The 15,133-nt window shown below is 33.8% G+C and overlaps 1 protein-coding gene across 7 annotated transcripts in view; it reads right to left on the reverse strand.

Annotated features, from left to right (window-relative positions):
• Positions 1-15,133, reverse strand: part of Akap9 (A-kinase anchoring protein 9) — a 187,859-nt gene that overhangs the window by 121,738 nt on the left and 50,988 nt on the right. For 5 of the 7 annotated variants that reach the window (XM_042684582.1, XM_042684585.1, XM_042684586.1 and 2 more), the window contains 5 exons: positions 11,849-12,205; positions 8,933-9,157; positions 7,763-7,903; positions 7,188-7,291; positions 4,153-4,358 (listed from right to left, as the gene is read on the reverse strand). In XM_042684582.1, coding sequence (XP_042540516.1) covers positions 4,153-4,358; positions 7,188-7,291; positions 7,763-7,903; positions 8,933-9,157; positions 11,849-12,205 — 1,033 coding nt within the window. The remainder of the gene's footprint in view (positions 1-4,152; positions 4,359-7,187; positions 7,292-7,762; positions 7,904-8,932; positions 9,158-11,848; positions 12,206-15,133) is intronic. The other 2 variants (XM_042684587.1, XM_042684588.1) reach the window with 2 other exon arrangements.

A 15,133-nucleotide genomic window follows, 5' to 3' on the forward strand; every position in this document is an offset into this window, starting at 1 on the left:
GAAAAGAAATGCTTAAAAAAAAAAAATCAGGAGAAGCTGGGCGCCAGTGGTTCACACCTGTAATCCTAGCTACTCAGGAGGCTAAGATCTGAGGATCACAGTTCAAAGTCAGCTCAGGCAGGAAAGTCCGTGAGACTCTTATATCTCCAATTAACCATAAAAAAAACGTAAGTGTCACTGTGGCTCAAGTGGGAGAGCGCTTGCACTGAGCTGAAAAGCTGAGTGACAGCGCCCAGGCCCAGAGTTCAAGCCCATGACCGACAAAAAGGAAAAAGAAAAAAAGTCAGGAGAAAGCATTCACAGTAGGCATGAAAAAATTATTAATCTGAAGTGTTTATAGGATGTGTGTAAACTGTTGTAAATTTGGGTCTGGAGACCTAGAAGTTATCTGTAGAAAGGTAAGATTGGAAAGACTGGAAATGACATTTGTTTTAGAAGTAACATTTAGAGGAAAAAAAGAAAACAAAGTTGGAACTTGTAGATACCACAACAAAAGAATCTGCATAAAAATACCAGAAATATAAAGGAGACAAAAAGAACCAATGACATTATTAAGGCAAGGACTGAAAAGATGTTGTAGGTTCAATAACTGGGAAGTCAGTGTTATCCTCTGAGAGAACAGTTTTGAGCTAGTCTATTTTTTCACTAAATGTATTGAATTTTATCTTGGAGGAGGGTAAAGCTAAAAACAATCCCCCCTTTTTTTAATAGCATAGATATTGCAGCTTTTTTTGTGGTATAGAGCAGCAATCAATGATAAGGAAAAGACTAAAGATACTAATGTATCCTGAGAGCAAATCCCAAGCACAACATGGAGAGGACAATAAAGCAGATTACAAAAGGTTGCTAAATATTAGTTTTTTGGAACAGTTAATGAATAATGTGCACTAAAGTACTTGGAAAAGATAAAAATTCCAACTAGCTTAAACAGTGCAATGTCCACATATAGAAGACCCTAGATACAACTGCCTGCACTATAAAATGAAACAACAAAAATCAAAACAAGAAATATTTTGAAGATATAAACTCTTGGAAATATTCTGAATCAAATCAAGCTCATACTAGTCTTGGTAAAAAAAATTCAAGAGTAATTAATATAAATAAGCAGAATAATATCACAACATGCTAGTAGAAATATCTTGAACTCCGGTTTAGTGAACAGAATCTTTTCATATTGATGAACCACTTAGACTTATATTGATAACAAAGCAAAAAACAGCAGTTGTAGTCTTTTAATCACATGTTTTATGGATTATATCATTCATTCTCTAATAGATAGCAATAAGTTCTTTAGGTTAGAGTGGGTAATGTAAGATCTTTTCCTAACTCAATGGTTCTATGATGATGTCTATGGCACTAATTGGAAATCATCAGCATGTAGTCTGACATATAAGAATAACAGACAGAAAAACTGTAATGAAGATCTGGGAAATGGAAGAGATTTGTCCAAAGAAACAGACAGCCAAAACCAAGCAAGGCCTTGTTATTGTTAAGTCAGTATTTTCCACAATATCACACTGTTCCAAAAGGATGAAGCAAACAAACTTTAGTCCCTACCCTCCTATAAGAGAGGAGAACATTCTATCCCTAAACTATTACAATGTAGGTAATTTTCTTTCAATACAACTGAGAAACTTAATTTTTGTGAACTGGTCTATTATTTGCTCAAGTTGAGGTGATTTCATAGTGGCTCAAAATTTCCTTTCAATTCATGAGCTCATTTGTTCTTCAGAAACAAACATAAGCAAACCAATTATTTTTTCAAGTGTTAACAAGTCCATACATGTTTAAGTTCTAAACAAGTTCAAACCTGAAGGCTGAAACAGATCACAAGTTTTGCTTAGAACAGTCATATGTAAAAGCTCAAAAGCAAATGAGTTATTAATCAGATTAAAACCTAGCATTTCAGGGCTGGGAAGGTGGCTCAGTGGTACAGCGCTTGCCTTGCATGCATGAGGCCCTGGGTTCAATTCCTCAGCACCCCATAAGCAAAAAGAAAAAAGCTGGAGGTGGTGCTGTGGCTCAAGTGGTACAGCGCTAGCCTTGAGCTGAAGAACTGAGGGACAGCTCCCAGGCCCAGGGTTCAGGCCCCATAACCAGACTCAAAAATAAAATAAAATAAAAAAATAAATAAATAAAACCTAGCATTTCCTGTTATGTTATAGAGGCATAAAATAAATCTTTCCAAGGGTATGTTTAGATTATAACTTTCCTTTCCTTCCCTCCCTCCCTCCCTCTCTTTCTTTCTTGCTGGTCATGCAGCCTGAACTCTGGGCCAGGGAGCTATCCCTCAGCTCTTCAGCTCAAGGCAAGTGCTCCACCACTTGAGCCACAGCGCCACTTCTGGCTTTTTCTGTTTATGTGGTGCTGAGAAAAGAACCCAGGGCCTCATGTATGGGAGGCAAACACTCTACCACTGAGCCACCTTCCCTGCCCAAAACTGAATGTTTTAAACAATGAAGTCTAGTACTTCAAAATATCTTTCAAGATGTAAAATAGATCAGATTAAGTGTCCCCCAATAATATTGGTGATCATACTAACTTTACTGTGAAGAAATACTGTTTAAAAGACATAAAAATTGAGTTAAATGGAAACGGCATATAATCAATGATACTAATACCAGCAAAATTATCTGTCATAATATTCTCAACACTATACTTCTTTTCTGGGGCTAATTTCTCTTAGGTCATAATATTATTCTTTCAGAATTAGTTAACAATAATCAGCATTTTAAAAGATTTAAGTGATTAGCTTCAGTGAATGATTTAAAGTAAATTATTAAGTACTATAGATTTACCTTCCCTTGAGTAGAAATCTTAATGCTTCCTTCACTAGACTATGAACTGTTATAAAGCAGAAACTACATAGAAATTGTATAACAAATGTTTCTATAAATTCAATAAATGTTGTTTAGGGTTAAGGATCAAGTGGTAGAGCACCTGCCTAGAAAGAAAAGGGCCCTAAGTTTAAACCACAATGTCACACACACACACACACACACACACACACACACACACAGAGGAGGGATGAAGTCACACACACACACACACACAGACGCACACACACACACACACACACACACACACACACACACACAGAGGAGGGATGAAGTCAACACACTAGTCAACAACAACCACTCTGTGGAATCAACCTAAGAGTCCACCAATCAATAAATAAAGAAAATATGATATATATACAAAATGGGATTATTATTCAGCCACAAAAAGTGAAATTATGGTGTTTGCTAGAAAAATGGTTTAAAACCAGAAATTACCATGTTAAATTATTATAGAAACTAGACAAAAAATAGAAATATCATATAGTCTTGTATATATGGAATTTAGACATAAAAATAAATGATTATCTTGAGTGTAAAATGGGGAATGGGGGCTCTTTTGGGTACAAACCAGTATGAAGGGTAGGAGGCGAGTGTGAAGAGGGTTGTATATGATGGAAGAACTTCATATACATGTATCAAAATACAAAAAATGACATCAGCTAAAAATTGTTTTAAAAAGAAGGTAGAAATCCAGGCACACCTGACTATAATTCTAGCTACTCAGGAGGCTGAGATCTGATGATCTAAAGACAGCCTGGGTGGGAAAGCGATGAGACTCTTACCTCCAATGAATCACCAAAAGCTATGGCTGAAGTGGTTAGAGTCTCACTTTCAGCAAAAATCAAAATCAAAATAAAATAAAAGGTAGAGGGCCGGGTGCTGGTGGCTCATGTCTATAATCCTAGATACTCTGGAGACTGAGACCTGAGGATTGTTGGTTTGAAGTCAGACTGAGCAGGTAAGTCCATGAGATTCTGGTCTCCAATTACCTACTAATAACAATAACAACAAAAGCTGAAGTGGTAGAGCAATAGCCTTGAGCAAAATGAGCTCAGGGACAGAGCCTAGACTCTGAGCTCAAGTCCCAGGACTGGCACCAAAAAATAAAATAAAATAAAAAGAAAGGAAAAAAAAAAAGAAAGTAAAAGAATAAGAAAGAATAATAGGAGAGGCAAATTTGATCAAAGTACATTATATACATGTATGGAAATATAATACATCCCATTTATACAATTAATGTATGCTAATAAAAACAAACTAAAAAAACAGATTTGTTGAGGATGATTATTTCAATAACATATAACACTAGTACCTCTTGGGTGTTCCTCTTGGACACAAGGCTTTACAGATGCCTCAGCTTCTGACCTCCAGATAAGGTTAGTAGTTGACTGGCCTTTACTAGATCTATCTAGAATCCCCAGGACATGGCGGCCAATTGTTTCTTCAACAGCTGCTGTTGTCTTTACAACTTCTAAGAGGATCTTTAGAAGTCTGTTATTAGCTTTCTGGAGTGCATACCTGTACAAAGAATCACTTATTAAAATGTTGACCTTTTTAAAGGAAATACATTATCACACAAACATGTACTATAAAATGTAAATAAAAACATATGATCCTATTTACTTTATTTTTTTAGTATATATTTTTTATTGTAAAGATACTGTACAGAGGGGTTACAGTTACATGAATAAGGTAATGAGTACATTTCCTATCAAGCACTGTTACCTCCTCCTTTCTTTTTCCTCTACCATCCCTTCCCATATGATCCCATTAAATAAAGTGTAACAATACCTACAAGGAAGTGCTTCTTATTCTGATTTACAGTAAGACTATATTACAGAAGATTTGATTTCTTTTCTAAAAATTTGGGCAAATTAACTGAAATCTTTGTAATATCTACATCTTATTGACACCAAATAAATCAAGTAACTCAACTTTTAATTAGAAAAAAATTAAGGATACATACAATTCAAGTTCAGAAAAGTGTGGCAATACCCAAGCATATGTAGATTACTAATTTCTAATATTGTTCATGGTTATCTGTCTCTCTAAATATATGTCTATATATATTTACCTTCCATGTTTTTATGTTTTGAAGAACAGATTTAAAAATATTTAATTCCACTAGAAAAAAATGTGGTAGTTTCTAGTACTTAGTGACTACAAATAGGAGGTTAAATTGCACAAATAGGCAGAGAACAGTTTTTTTTACAACGGTCTATCATGAAATTTCAGTGAGAGGGAATATCATAGGCTGTTTCATTTTTTTATAACATTTGCTCTTGAGACAAAAATGTATCTAGTTATACACATCACACATTTCAGCCAATAGAAAAAAAATTCAACTAAATTCAATCAATAGCATTCCTTTTTTAAAAAAAGAATACATCATTTTAAAGTAGAAAATATTGTTAATCATCCTCCTAACTCTCGGACCTCAGAAATAATCAGCATTATAATTTTAATTTATAGACATTTCCCCGTATAAACATTTTAAATACAAAGAGGGGTCATCCTGGACAAGATGATTTTGTAAGTTTTCTTTCTACAATGAACATTTTACCATGCTAACAAATGTACTTCCATAAATGGTAATCCAAAACATTACTTGATTAATATTTTGAATAACTCAACAGCTTAATTCACCAGAGGTACTACAATGGCAAATAGAATTATTAATGCATGGAGACAAAATGAAAGACTTTTATGGGAAGGTCCCCTAGCTTAACAAAGTTTTAGCTCTCAACTTCACATTGTAGGAGATTACCAACAATCAGGCTAAAGATATCATTTCACAGGCACATGATACACCTATTTTTAGGCAAGGTAATAAATGGAGATGACTTCCTTTAGTATTTGTCAAGTGAAAGCCACAGTTCTATTTTTGTATCCAGATCAGGTTCTTTGCTTAGATGATCAAGAATATTAAAAATAAAAGCCTAAACAAATTAGTAAGAAATAAATGGTTTTATTTCCCTAACATTTACTGTTTTTGTTCAAGTTTCAAGTCTCAAGAGTAAGACATTGTGAAAAATACCTCTACTTAAAAGAGAAATAGATAAAAATAACGGTAAAAAGAAATAAAGATGAATATTCAGTTTATCAGCACTCAGTATAAGATTCCTAAAAATTATACACTGCATATTTTGTAAAATATGTAAATTAGTGATAATATAAAATAATATAAAATAAACGTTGTTTATTTTATATTTCCATGGTAACTCCAAATTTCATACACTGTCTTTCTTGTTTGAGTTCCATACTGACTGTGTTCCATACTGATGATCCAATGGGGAAGCCAAAATCTTAGGGGCCAAATTCCTCCATGAAAGCTGAGGAAGGAGGTTAGGAGGACACAAAGGGTTGACGGTCACAGAAGTTAGAAAAGGAGGAAATTATGTTAGTCGATATTAGTTTTAACTTAATCTTATAGAAGTTATCTTCATTTGAACAAAATAAAATTTAAAACATGGGTGCTGCTTAAAAGGCCTTAATATTAATATGGGATGACAATTCTCATATGGTATTGTTTTACATATTTTCATATTAATTACTACATAAATCAAAGTGAGGAAAAGTTTTGTTAACATTGGCTGACCAATTTACTTTTCTTTAAAACTGGGATATGGATTAAAAGTTCACTTCTGTAATACAGTAAACATATGAAAGAACTTGAATGTGAAATACTTGTATTTATCGTACTTTTGCTTAACATAAACCAATAAGAGAATAGCTAACACTATGCCGGGCCTGTAATCCTAGCTACTCAAGAGGCTGGGATCTGAGGATCGCGGTTCAAAGCCAGCCCAGGCAGGAGAGACCATGAGACTCCTATCTCCAATAACACCACCAGAAAACCGGAAGTGGCACTGTAGCTCATGGGGTAGAGCGCTCGCCTTGAGCTGAAGAGCTGAGGGACAGCGCCCAGGCCCAGAGTTCAAGCCCCACGACCGACCAAAAAAAAAAAAAAGAATAGCTAACACTAAATGCTTATTCAAAAAATGAATGAAGAAACAAAAAATAAAGCTCACAAAAAGAAGTGTTTTTAGGATTCAAAATATAACATTAAGAAGAAGAAAAGTAATCAAAGTCTAATATAAAAAAACCCTAAATATTTACAGCCAAGTATGTGCACAATATCCAATACAAATTATGAGATTTCTAAAACATTTATCCATTTAATGATTTAAGTCTTGATAGTCATTTATATACTGCACATCTATGGATATACTCATACATAGTATTATAAGACTAAATACAAATGTAAAATAAAAATAAGGACAAATAAAGTTCATTATATAGAAACAACAATCTTTATTTTGCAATGAAAAAGTACATTTTAAATACCTTTCATTGGAAAGAATATCAAGAGGTACATCTTCAGGTTTTTTGTCCAATTCTTTTTCTTTAACTGTCTCTTCTTCAACTTCCCCTTGGTTTTCATTTCGATCCTGATTAAGTTTGTGTAACGGCAGAGAGGACAAGACAGAAAGAAAACCTGTCATCTTAGAAGGAGCATGTCATATTCTGGTCTGAAGTGTACAAAGTAGACACCGCTTGAAATAATATTTAACCATATTTTATCAAGATTAGCATTATAAAAAAGATAAAGCAGTCTAGTACACTGAAAGCAATTTTAATGAGTTCAAACTACTGCATGCTATCTATTGCAACAATAAAGTTTGTTAAGTTGTTCCTTAGTGGAACAACACCTGCTGCCATAGCAATGACAGATTCAAATTACCGTAGAATGCATGGCATTTGAATGCATGGCATTTGAATTCTACCTACCTTACATGTAAGCAATGACAAATCTGTTAAACTCAATAGCTAAAAAAACACATTTCACACCAACAACAAACACAAACAAATCCTACTGCATTGTTGATCCACTGCTCCTAGCGGGCCAAGGTCCATACTACCTGTGTTTGCGTACTGCTGTTGCGCAGCTCACAACACAGCTTCTCTCTTCCAGCTAAAGACAGCTGCTTTAGTGCTTCCAGCTCCTCTAAAAGCACCCTCTCTCTCTCTGAAATCAGGTTTTCATTATCTATTGAGGATCTCTAAATAAGAAAAAAGGTCATGAGAGAATATTGTTTGTGATAGAAGAAAAGAACAGAACATTAAGCAGATTTCTTTTAACCCCTTTGGACCAACAGGCCTTGTTTCTACCTATGATTCATATTTCCTTAAAAGGGGTTAAAAGGCATATATAAAGTTCAATGCAAAATTTGAAATTTGAGGAAAAAGTTGTTAATTTGTACAGCTTGATTAATACTTTGATGTCAATTTTGCATTGAAAATCCAGAAAACTGAATTCACAAAATGCAATGAAGAAAAGCAAACTTGGTTTCCCCAATAATGTTTTATGTTTCAATTCCAATTTTTATATTATTTTACATTTAAAAGTACATGTTAAGAGCTCTATTTCTCCTTACAGCATTCAAAATCAAGTCCAGTAAAAATTTTTTCATAGTAACTTTGTCTTTCTTGCTTTTCTGCAATGATTTTGCAAGTGTATTATATACAGCATACAAGAATACCAAGAATACCCAAATACCAAGAATATTTAAATTTAGTCAAGAAAGTGATAAGAATATTATATAAATTTGTATTTCTCAAATCAGTAAGAGATGTTTCCCAGGAGAAAGTCCCAGAAACATGCTACTTCAGATTTAAATTTGTGATTTAAAAGTAAAGATAAGGGAAAGGTAAACCTGGGAGATGCTAACTAATGGACTCAGACAATGAATATGGGAAGGCTTAATGACAGCAATCACATATGCAGGTACCTCCGTACAAAGTATTTCCAAAAGTGTAGAAGTGCTTTTGTACTTCTGTGGTAAATGGAATTATTATCTTTTAAACGAACTTTACAGCCACTTTTCTATTTTCTAAATTCAGTTAAATAAAACAAGAAGTTACTGTACTATAAGATTGAGTTAGAAATGTCTAACAAAATCTGTGGGCTTGGTGGAATGTGTTCCTGATGTAAAATATCAGATCGTGGGGAAGTAATTAAGACAAAAATATTTTCTACATTAAGAACACTGTTACTTTAATTAGATGGAAAGGGAATCTAAGTCCCATACCTGAGCTAATTGTCTATTAAGTCTCTTAATCTCTTCTTGCAGTTGTTCCTGGTCTTCTCGCTGTCTCTCCATCTGTCGCATGTGTGCTTGCCTCAACAGTTCAGTTGCTTGTTGATGCTCTTCATACTGTCGTACAAGTTCCTGCCTCATGTCTTCCAACTGTTCTTCATTTAACATCAGCTGTCTAGAAGCATCTATGCCTGATGCCAACATCTCATTATGCATCTTTAATAGTAAATAATAAATAGTAAAAAATAAACAATGAAAAACAAAAAAAAACACATTTGTGAAAGTTTGTTAACACTGATATTTTAAATAAATACGAAAGCAATTCTACCAAACCTGCAACACACATGGTATTTAATTTTATTAATAAAAGGTGCTGTAGCTCAAAGTGGTAGATCACTAGCTTTGAGCTGAAGAGCTGAGAGACAGAACCCAGGCCCAGAGTTCAAGCCCCAGGACTGACAAAGAAAAAAAAACTAACTAATTTTATTAATAAGTAAAAGCATAGTTAACTTTAAAAAAGGTGTCTTTCTTATTTATCATTCCAAAATAAAATTAAGTAAGTGTATTACTATTGTATGTTACTTTCTAAAAGGAAACTAGCTACTTGTCAGTTTGTCTAAAATTGAATTCTAAGGGAGAAAAATAAAAACACTAATGATTCCTCTACCCTTAATAAGCTATAACTTACATATGTAACTGTAACCCCTCTGTACATCACCCTTACAATAAAATAAAAATTTAAAAATAAGATCTTCATCCACTATTTTTGATTGTATAATAGGGAAATAACATAGACACAGGTTAAAACTGTAAAAGTTTTACTTATTTAATTCCTATTATTCAGTGGTTCATTATTATAATACAGAGAACTGTTTGATAAAAAATTATCAATAAACTTCATTTAGAAATAAAACCTTTATATATGTATCAGATTTTTATATTCATAGAAGAATTAACTGCTTAAGAGGGTTCTATTACTACTTCAATTCATGAAGAAGTACTATTAATGAGGTTTTTATAACTTCATAAATTTTGCATTTCATGAAAAGCAGTTATATTTGAATATCGTCTGAACAAGATATAATATACCCTAAAATAAAAAAGTTGGATTCAGATAATTTTTAGGAAAAGTAGGAAAGGGAAAAGAAAAAAAGAACATGCAAAGTAAAATTCTTTAAATTATCTTCTTAAACAGAAAGCTACTTCCTTATATGCTCTTACAGTTAACTGAGCAAATCTTTTAGCCACAGATTTTGGCAAAATATAGTATAATTAATTTTAAATAAGTGAAATAAAGTTAATGTAGACAATTAGATCTGAAGTACAACGTGTTGAAGACAAACCAGAGTACTATAGATCAGACTTGTTTTGACTTATTACTTATATCACTTTAACCATATACGTGACAATGAATGAAACATAATAATGTAAATTGGCCCCAGGCACAGGTGGCTCATGCCTGTAATCCTAGCTACTCAGGAAGCTGAGATCTGAGGATCGCGGTTCAAAGCCAGCCTGGATAGGAAAGTCCGTGAGACTCATCTCTGATAAACCACTAGAAAACCAGAAGTGGCGCTGTGACTCATGTGGTAGAGCACTCGCCTTGAGCTTAAGAGTGCAGGGACAGCACTCAAACCCCACGACTGACAAAAAAAAAAAAAGAAAAAGAAAAAGAAAAAAGTAAATCCTAAGTCAAGATAGGAGCTCAGCACAACAAAAGCCTAAACACAGTGAAGAGATAACCTATGGAATGGGAGAAAATCACTGACAAATATTCACCTGATTGGAGATTAATACTTGGAATATATGTAGAACTCAAAAGAGTAAACACCAAAACAGCAAATAAGCCAGTCAATAAACGGAAAAAATCAACTGAACAGACAATTCTCCAATGAAGAAGTATATAATGGCCAATAAATATGTGACAGTAAGTATCAGCCATTAGGGAAATGCATATCATATCATTGAACTCTACCTCACACAAATCAGCACTGTTTTCAACAAGAAAAAAGTAACAAATACTAATGAAGAAGTAAGAAAATGGAACTCTTACTTACTGAAGGTGGGAACCCAAATTAGTTCATTACTTGTGAAAACAGTATAGATGGCTCTCACAAACACATAACTTCTATATGATCCAGCCATACCCATTCCGGAATCAACATTAACTTACTTCTTTATGCCCATACTTCTCACACAACTATTAGAGATAGATAATCAGTAAAGTCATCCTTGGTAGCAATTAATGGATGAATGGATAAAGAAAGTTTAGCTTATGTATATATTGGAGTTGTACTCAGCATAAAGAAGAACGAAATTATGTCATTTGCTGGAAAACTGATTGCACTGAAGATCATACTAATTGAAATAAGCCAGTTTCATAAAACCAACTTCCCATGTTGTCTCTAATTTGTGAATATTAGGAAAAGAAACAAACAAAAGACAAGATAATGAAAATACACGGAACTATACAGAGTTAGAGGGAAAGGAAAAAGTAGGAGGGGGAGAGGCATGAGAGCAATTAAAGGGCAAATATGATCAAAGTATGCTATATGAATATATGGGAATGCCATAATAAAACTTACATAAAAATTAACAAAAATTAAAAACAAAGTGAACTCGATTCTTTTCTCCTCTTTTAAGGAAGTATTACTACTAATATCTTCATATTGCCGGGTGCCAGTGGCTCACGCCTGTAATCCCAGCTACTCAGGAGGCTGAGATCTGAAGTGGTGTTGTGGCTCAAGCGGTAGAGTGCTCATCTTGAGCTGAAGAATACAGGGGCAGCACTCAAGCCCAGAGTTCAAGCCCCACGACCAACCAAAATAAATAAATAAATAAAATAACTTCATATTGAAGGGAGTCTTAATTTTATAAAATATTTTATATACAAGGAAGCATACTTACAGAATCTCTGCCTACAAAGGCTTTATCTTTGGAGAATACTTCTTGTGAAATAGTCAGTCCGTGGTCCTTTGATTCTAGTATATCATCAAGATCATTATTATTTGACAAAAGAACTTCTTTTCCATCTTCTCCTAACTCTTTACTAAGTGGTTTAAATTCTTCTTTAAATTTTTTGTCTTTTGCTTCACAAGTTTGAAGAGCAACTTGGCCTTCTGAAAATTCCATTTCATTAAAATAATATTCTTCCTGTTGATCCAGAGCATATGCTTGTTTTGATGATGCAACATTTTCTTTCCCTCCAGATATTCTAGACAATTCAGTCTGTTTAGCAAAGGCCACACTCATTGACACAATGACCTAAAGAAAGTAAACAAATTGAAAAAAAAGAAAAAACTGGATTAGACTTATTAAAGGCACCTGAAATTTAAAAATAATATTAAGAAGAATGTGTTGTCTCATAGTTTTAAACAAAAAGAAATCATGTAATGTGATACATAGATTCTCTATTTTATAGCAAATGTAACATCAAAGTATTTTATAGCCTGTGTTTAAAAGATTAGAAAAATAAGGAAACATTACATAAGTTGATGGAATCTGGGGTTAAGATTCTGCCATTTGGGGGGGGGGGGGGCAGAGGGAGGCTGGGAACGGATGGGAAGGGTAAACAAAGGAGGAGGCTACAATGCTTGATAAGAAATGTACTCATTATCTTGCCCATGTAATTGTAACCCCTCTGTACAGTGTTTTCACAATAAAAAAAAAAGACTCTGCCATTTTACTTCATCTCATCTAAAACGTAGCATCATAGTATGATCATCAAATCTGAATTAATCTGTCTAGAAATATAATGCTACCATTGAGTTACAAAGAATAATCGTGGGGCTGGGAAGGTGGCTCAGTGGTAGAGCGCTTGCCTTGCATGCCTGAGGCCCTGGGTTCGATTCCTCAGCACCACATAAGCAAAAAGAAAAAAGCCAGAAGTGGCCCTGTGGCTCAAGTGGTAGAGCGCTAGCCTTGAGCTGAGGGACAGCACCCAGGCCCAGAGTTCAGGCCCCACGACCAGACCCCCCCCCCAAAAAAAAAGAAGAATGATCGTCACACCAAGCCAAATGATAAGAAAAATAAAGTGCAAAAGATTAGGAATCACGTCAAATGTTACATACGGAATTTATTTTAATGAAAAGTATGTCTAACTATAGAGATCAAGCATTTCAAAGCACTATATATTACACACTGCTTCTGTTCATGTAAACTACATCTTGCCTATGTCTTATCTATCTATCATTTTGGATCTCTTAGATGGCTATGTTAGCTCAGACAGAAAAATAATGAAAATAATGTTCAGATATGTTGGAATATATACCCTTATAGTTAAAAGATATAAAAGAAAGAACTAGTTAACTAATCAACACAACTTAGCAAAAATGTATTTTCTGATCTTTTCTAACTAGTGGGCAAGGTTTTAAGTCTTTTGCATTAAATCTGACTGGCCTCCAGGTTTCTCCATATTAACAAAGAAAAAGAAAGACAATCAAAGAGATATGAAGGATAGAGTAAGAATGTTCAATTAGTATCTAAGCAGAGTTCCATATAGTTCCATATATATCCATATATAGGATATAATGGAGACTGAGGGAAAGGAAATATTTCAAGAATTATGAGCTATATGGACAAATAAAGAAAACACCAAGAACAGAAAGATCAAAAGGCTTCCAAAAATAATGCCTTTATGGGAATAAGTTCATAAAGATCTTCTCAGTAAAAAACAAAAGAAATCAGAAAACAATGAAATGCTATCTTGAAAGTTCTGACATACAAACAACTATAAACCCTGATGCAAGGAGCTAGTCATAAAGACATAAAAGAAATAAAGTTTGTTTTTCAATAAAGTCTTTTAAAACTCAAAAAGGGGGGAAATGATCCTAAAAGGAAAGTCTACCAAGCAAAAAAAGATTGAATATTAAATAAAATAAATGCAAAGATATCCCATACATAAGTAAAAAACAAATCTAAATATTGATAGTAGGGTGACACTGATCAAGATATATTCTTTTAATAAACTGCTTTGTTGGCAACCCCTTTGTACAACAACTGAAATAATTAAAAATAATACTGAACTATATGGGGAATGTTAGCCTGCAAAATTGACAAAAAGAAGAGATGGAAAGGGACGGGAGGAGAGAAGAGAAAAAGGAAAGGGAGGAGTGAAGGAAGAGATGGGAAGAAGAAGAGGGAAAGGATGAGAGAGAAAGGGAAGAGAAGGGAGAGGAGGAGAGAAGGGAAGGGGTGGGTAGGATGAAAAGGAGAGGAGTGGAGTGAAACAAAAAAAGAAAATTGACCTGTAGGCATAAGGTGAAATGGAACTGTGGTCTGAAGTTAACTGGATTAATTGTATGTTGTTGTTTTTATCTTTACCTTCTTCAGAGGACTGTAATGAGACCATACAATTTGACATTCAAACTCTTCTATAAACGTAAAAATTGGATGCTTTATAATTAATTATGTGGCATTATATGGTAAGTTGTAGATGTTGATAATATTTTGTGCTCATTTTTATCTATACTGACTTTTTTTTTTACTATATTGAGTATTTGCATTTCTTAATCCTTTTTCTACATATTGTTTTCTATTTCAGTTGTCTGAATTGTTAATATAATGGTCTAATTTCTATTTTTCAAACTCAAAAAGAAAAAAAAAAGAAGCCTCTGAAATTTCCTTTTACAGGTTTCTGGAAAATGTCCATTTGGAAATGTCATAATGTTCTGGCAAGAGCATCTCTGGGCAGAGTTTAGCAACTTACAAGTCAACACATATAAAATTGGGGAACACATGCAAAAGTACTTTTTTACATATATGTCACACAGTCTAGTTAATGAATACAGCATATAATTATTTTAAATAGATTAATGTACCTCTTAGAATTTTAACCTTGTGCATTGCAAAATCCTTTACATATCTTGTCATGAGTAAAAAAAGGATAAGTTAAGGGTAAAGGAAACTTTTCAGGCTAAAGAGAAGTAATGTCAGAAGGAACTTGAAATTTACAATTACAGGTAGAAGTCCTCATAAACAAAGACATACATATCTTGACAAAGTATTAGTAACCAAAATCCAGCAATATATAAATAGAGGGGGTTTTTCAGAGGGGCATTAGGAAACTTCTGGGGGTGATCAAAGTGTGTATCTTTTTCTTCATTATGGTGACACATGTTTGTATCTTAGCATTTGGGAGGCTGAGGCAGGAGGATGGCAAAGTCCGATACCAACCTGAGCTACATAAGCAAG

This window comes from Dipodomys spectabilis, unplaced genomic scaffold, assembly GCF_019054845.1.
Source record: "Dipodomys spectabilis isolate Male_0828 unplaced genomic scaffold, ASM1905484v1 ptg000089l, whole genome shotgun sequence".
NCBI lineage: Eukaryota > Metazoa > Chordata > Mammalia > Rodentia > Heteromyidae > Dipodomys > Dipodomys spectabilis.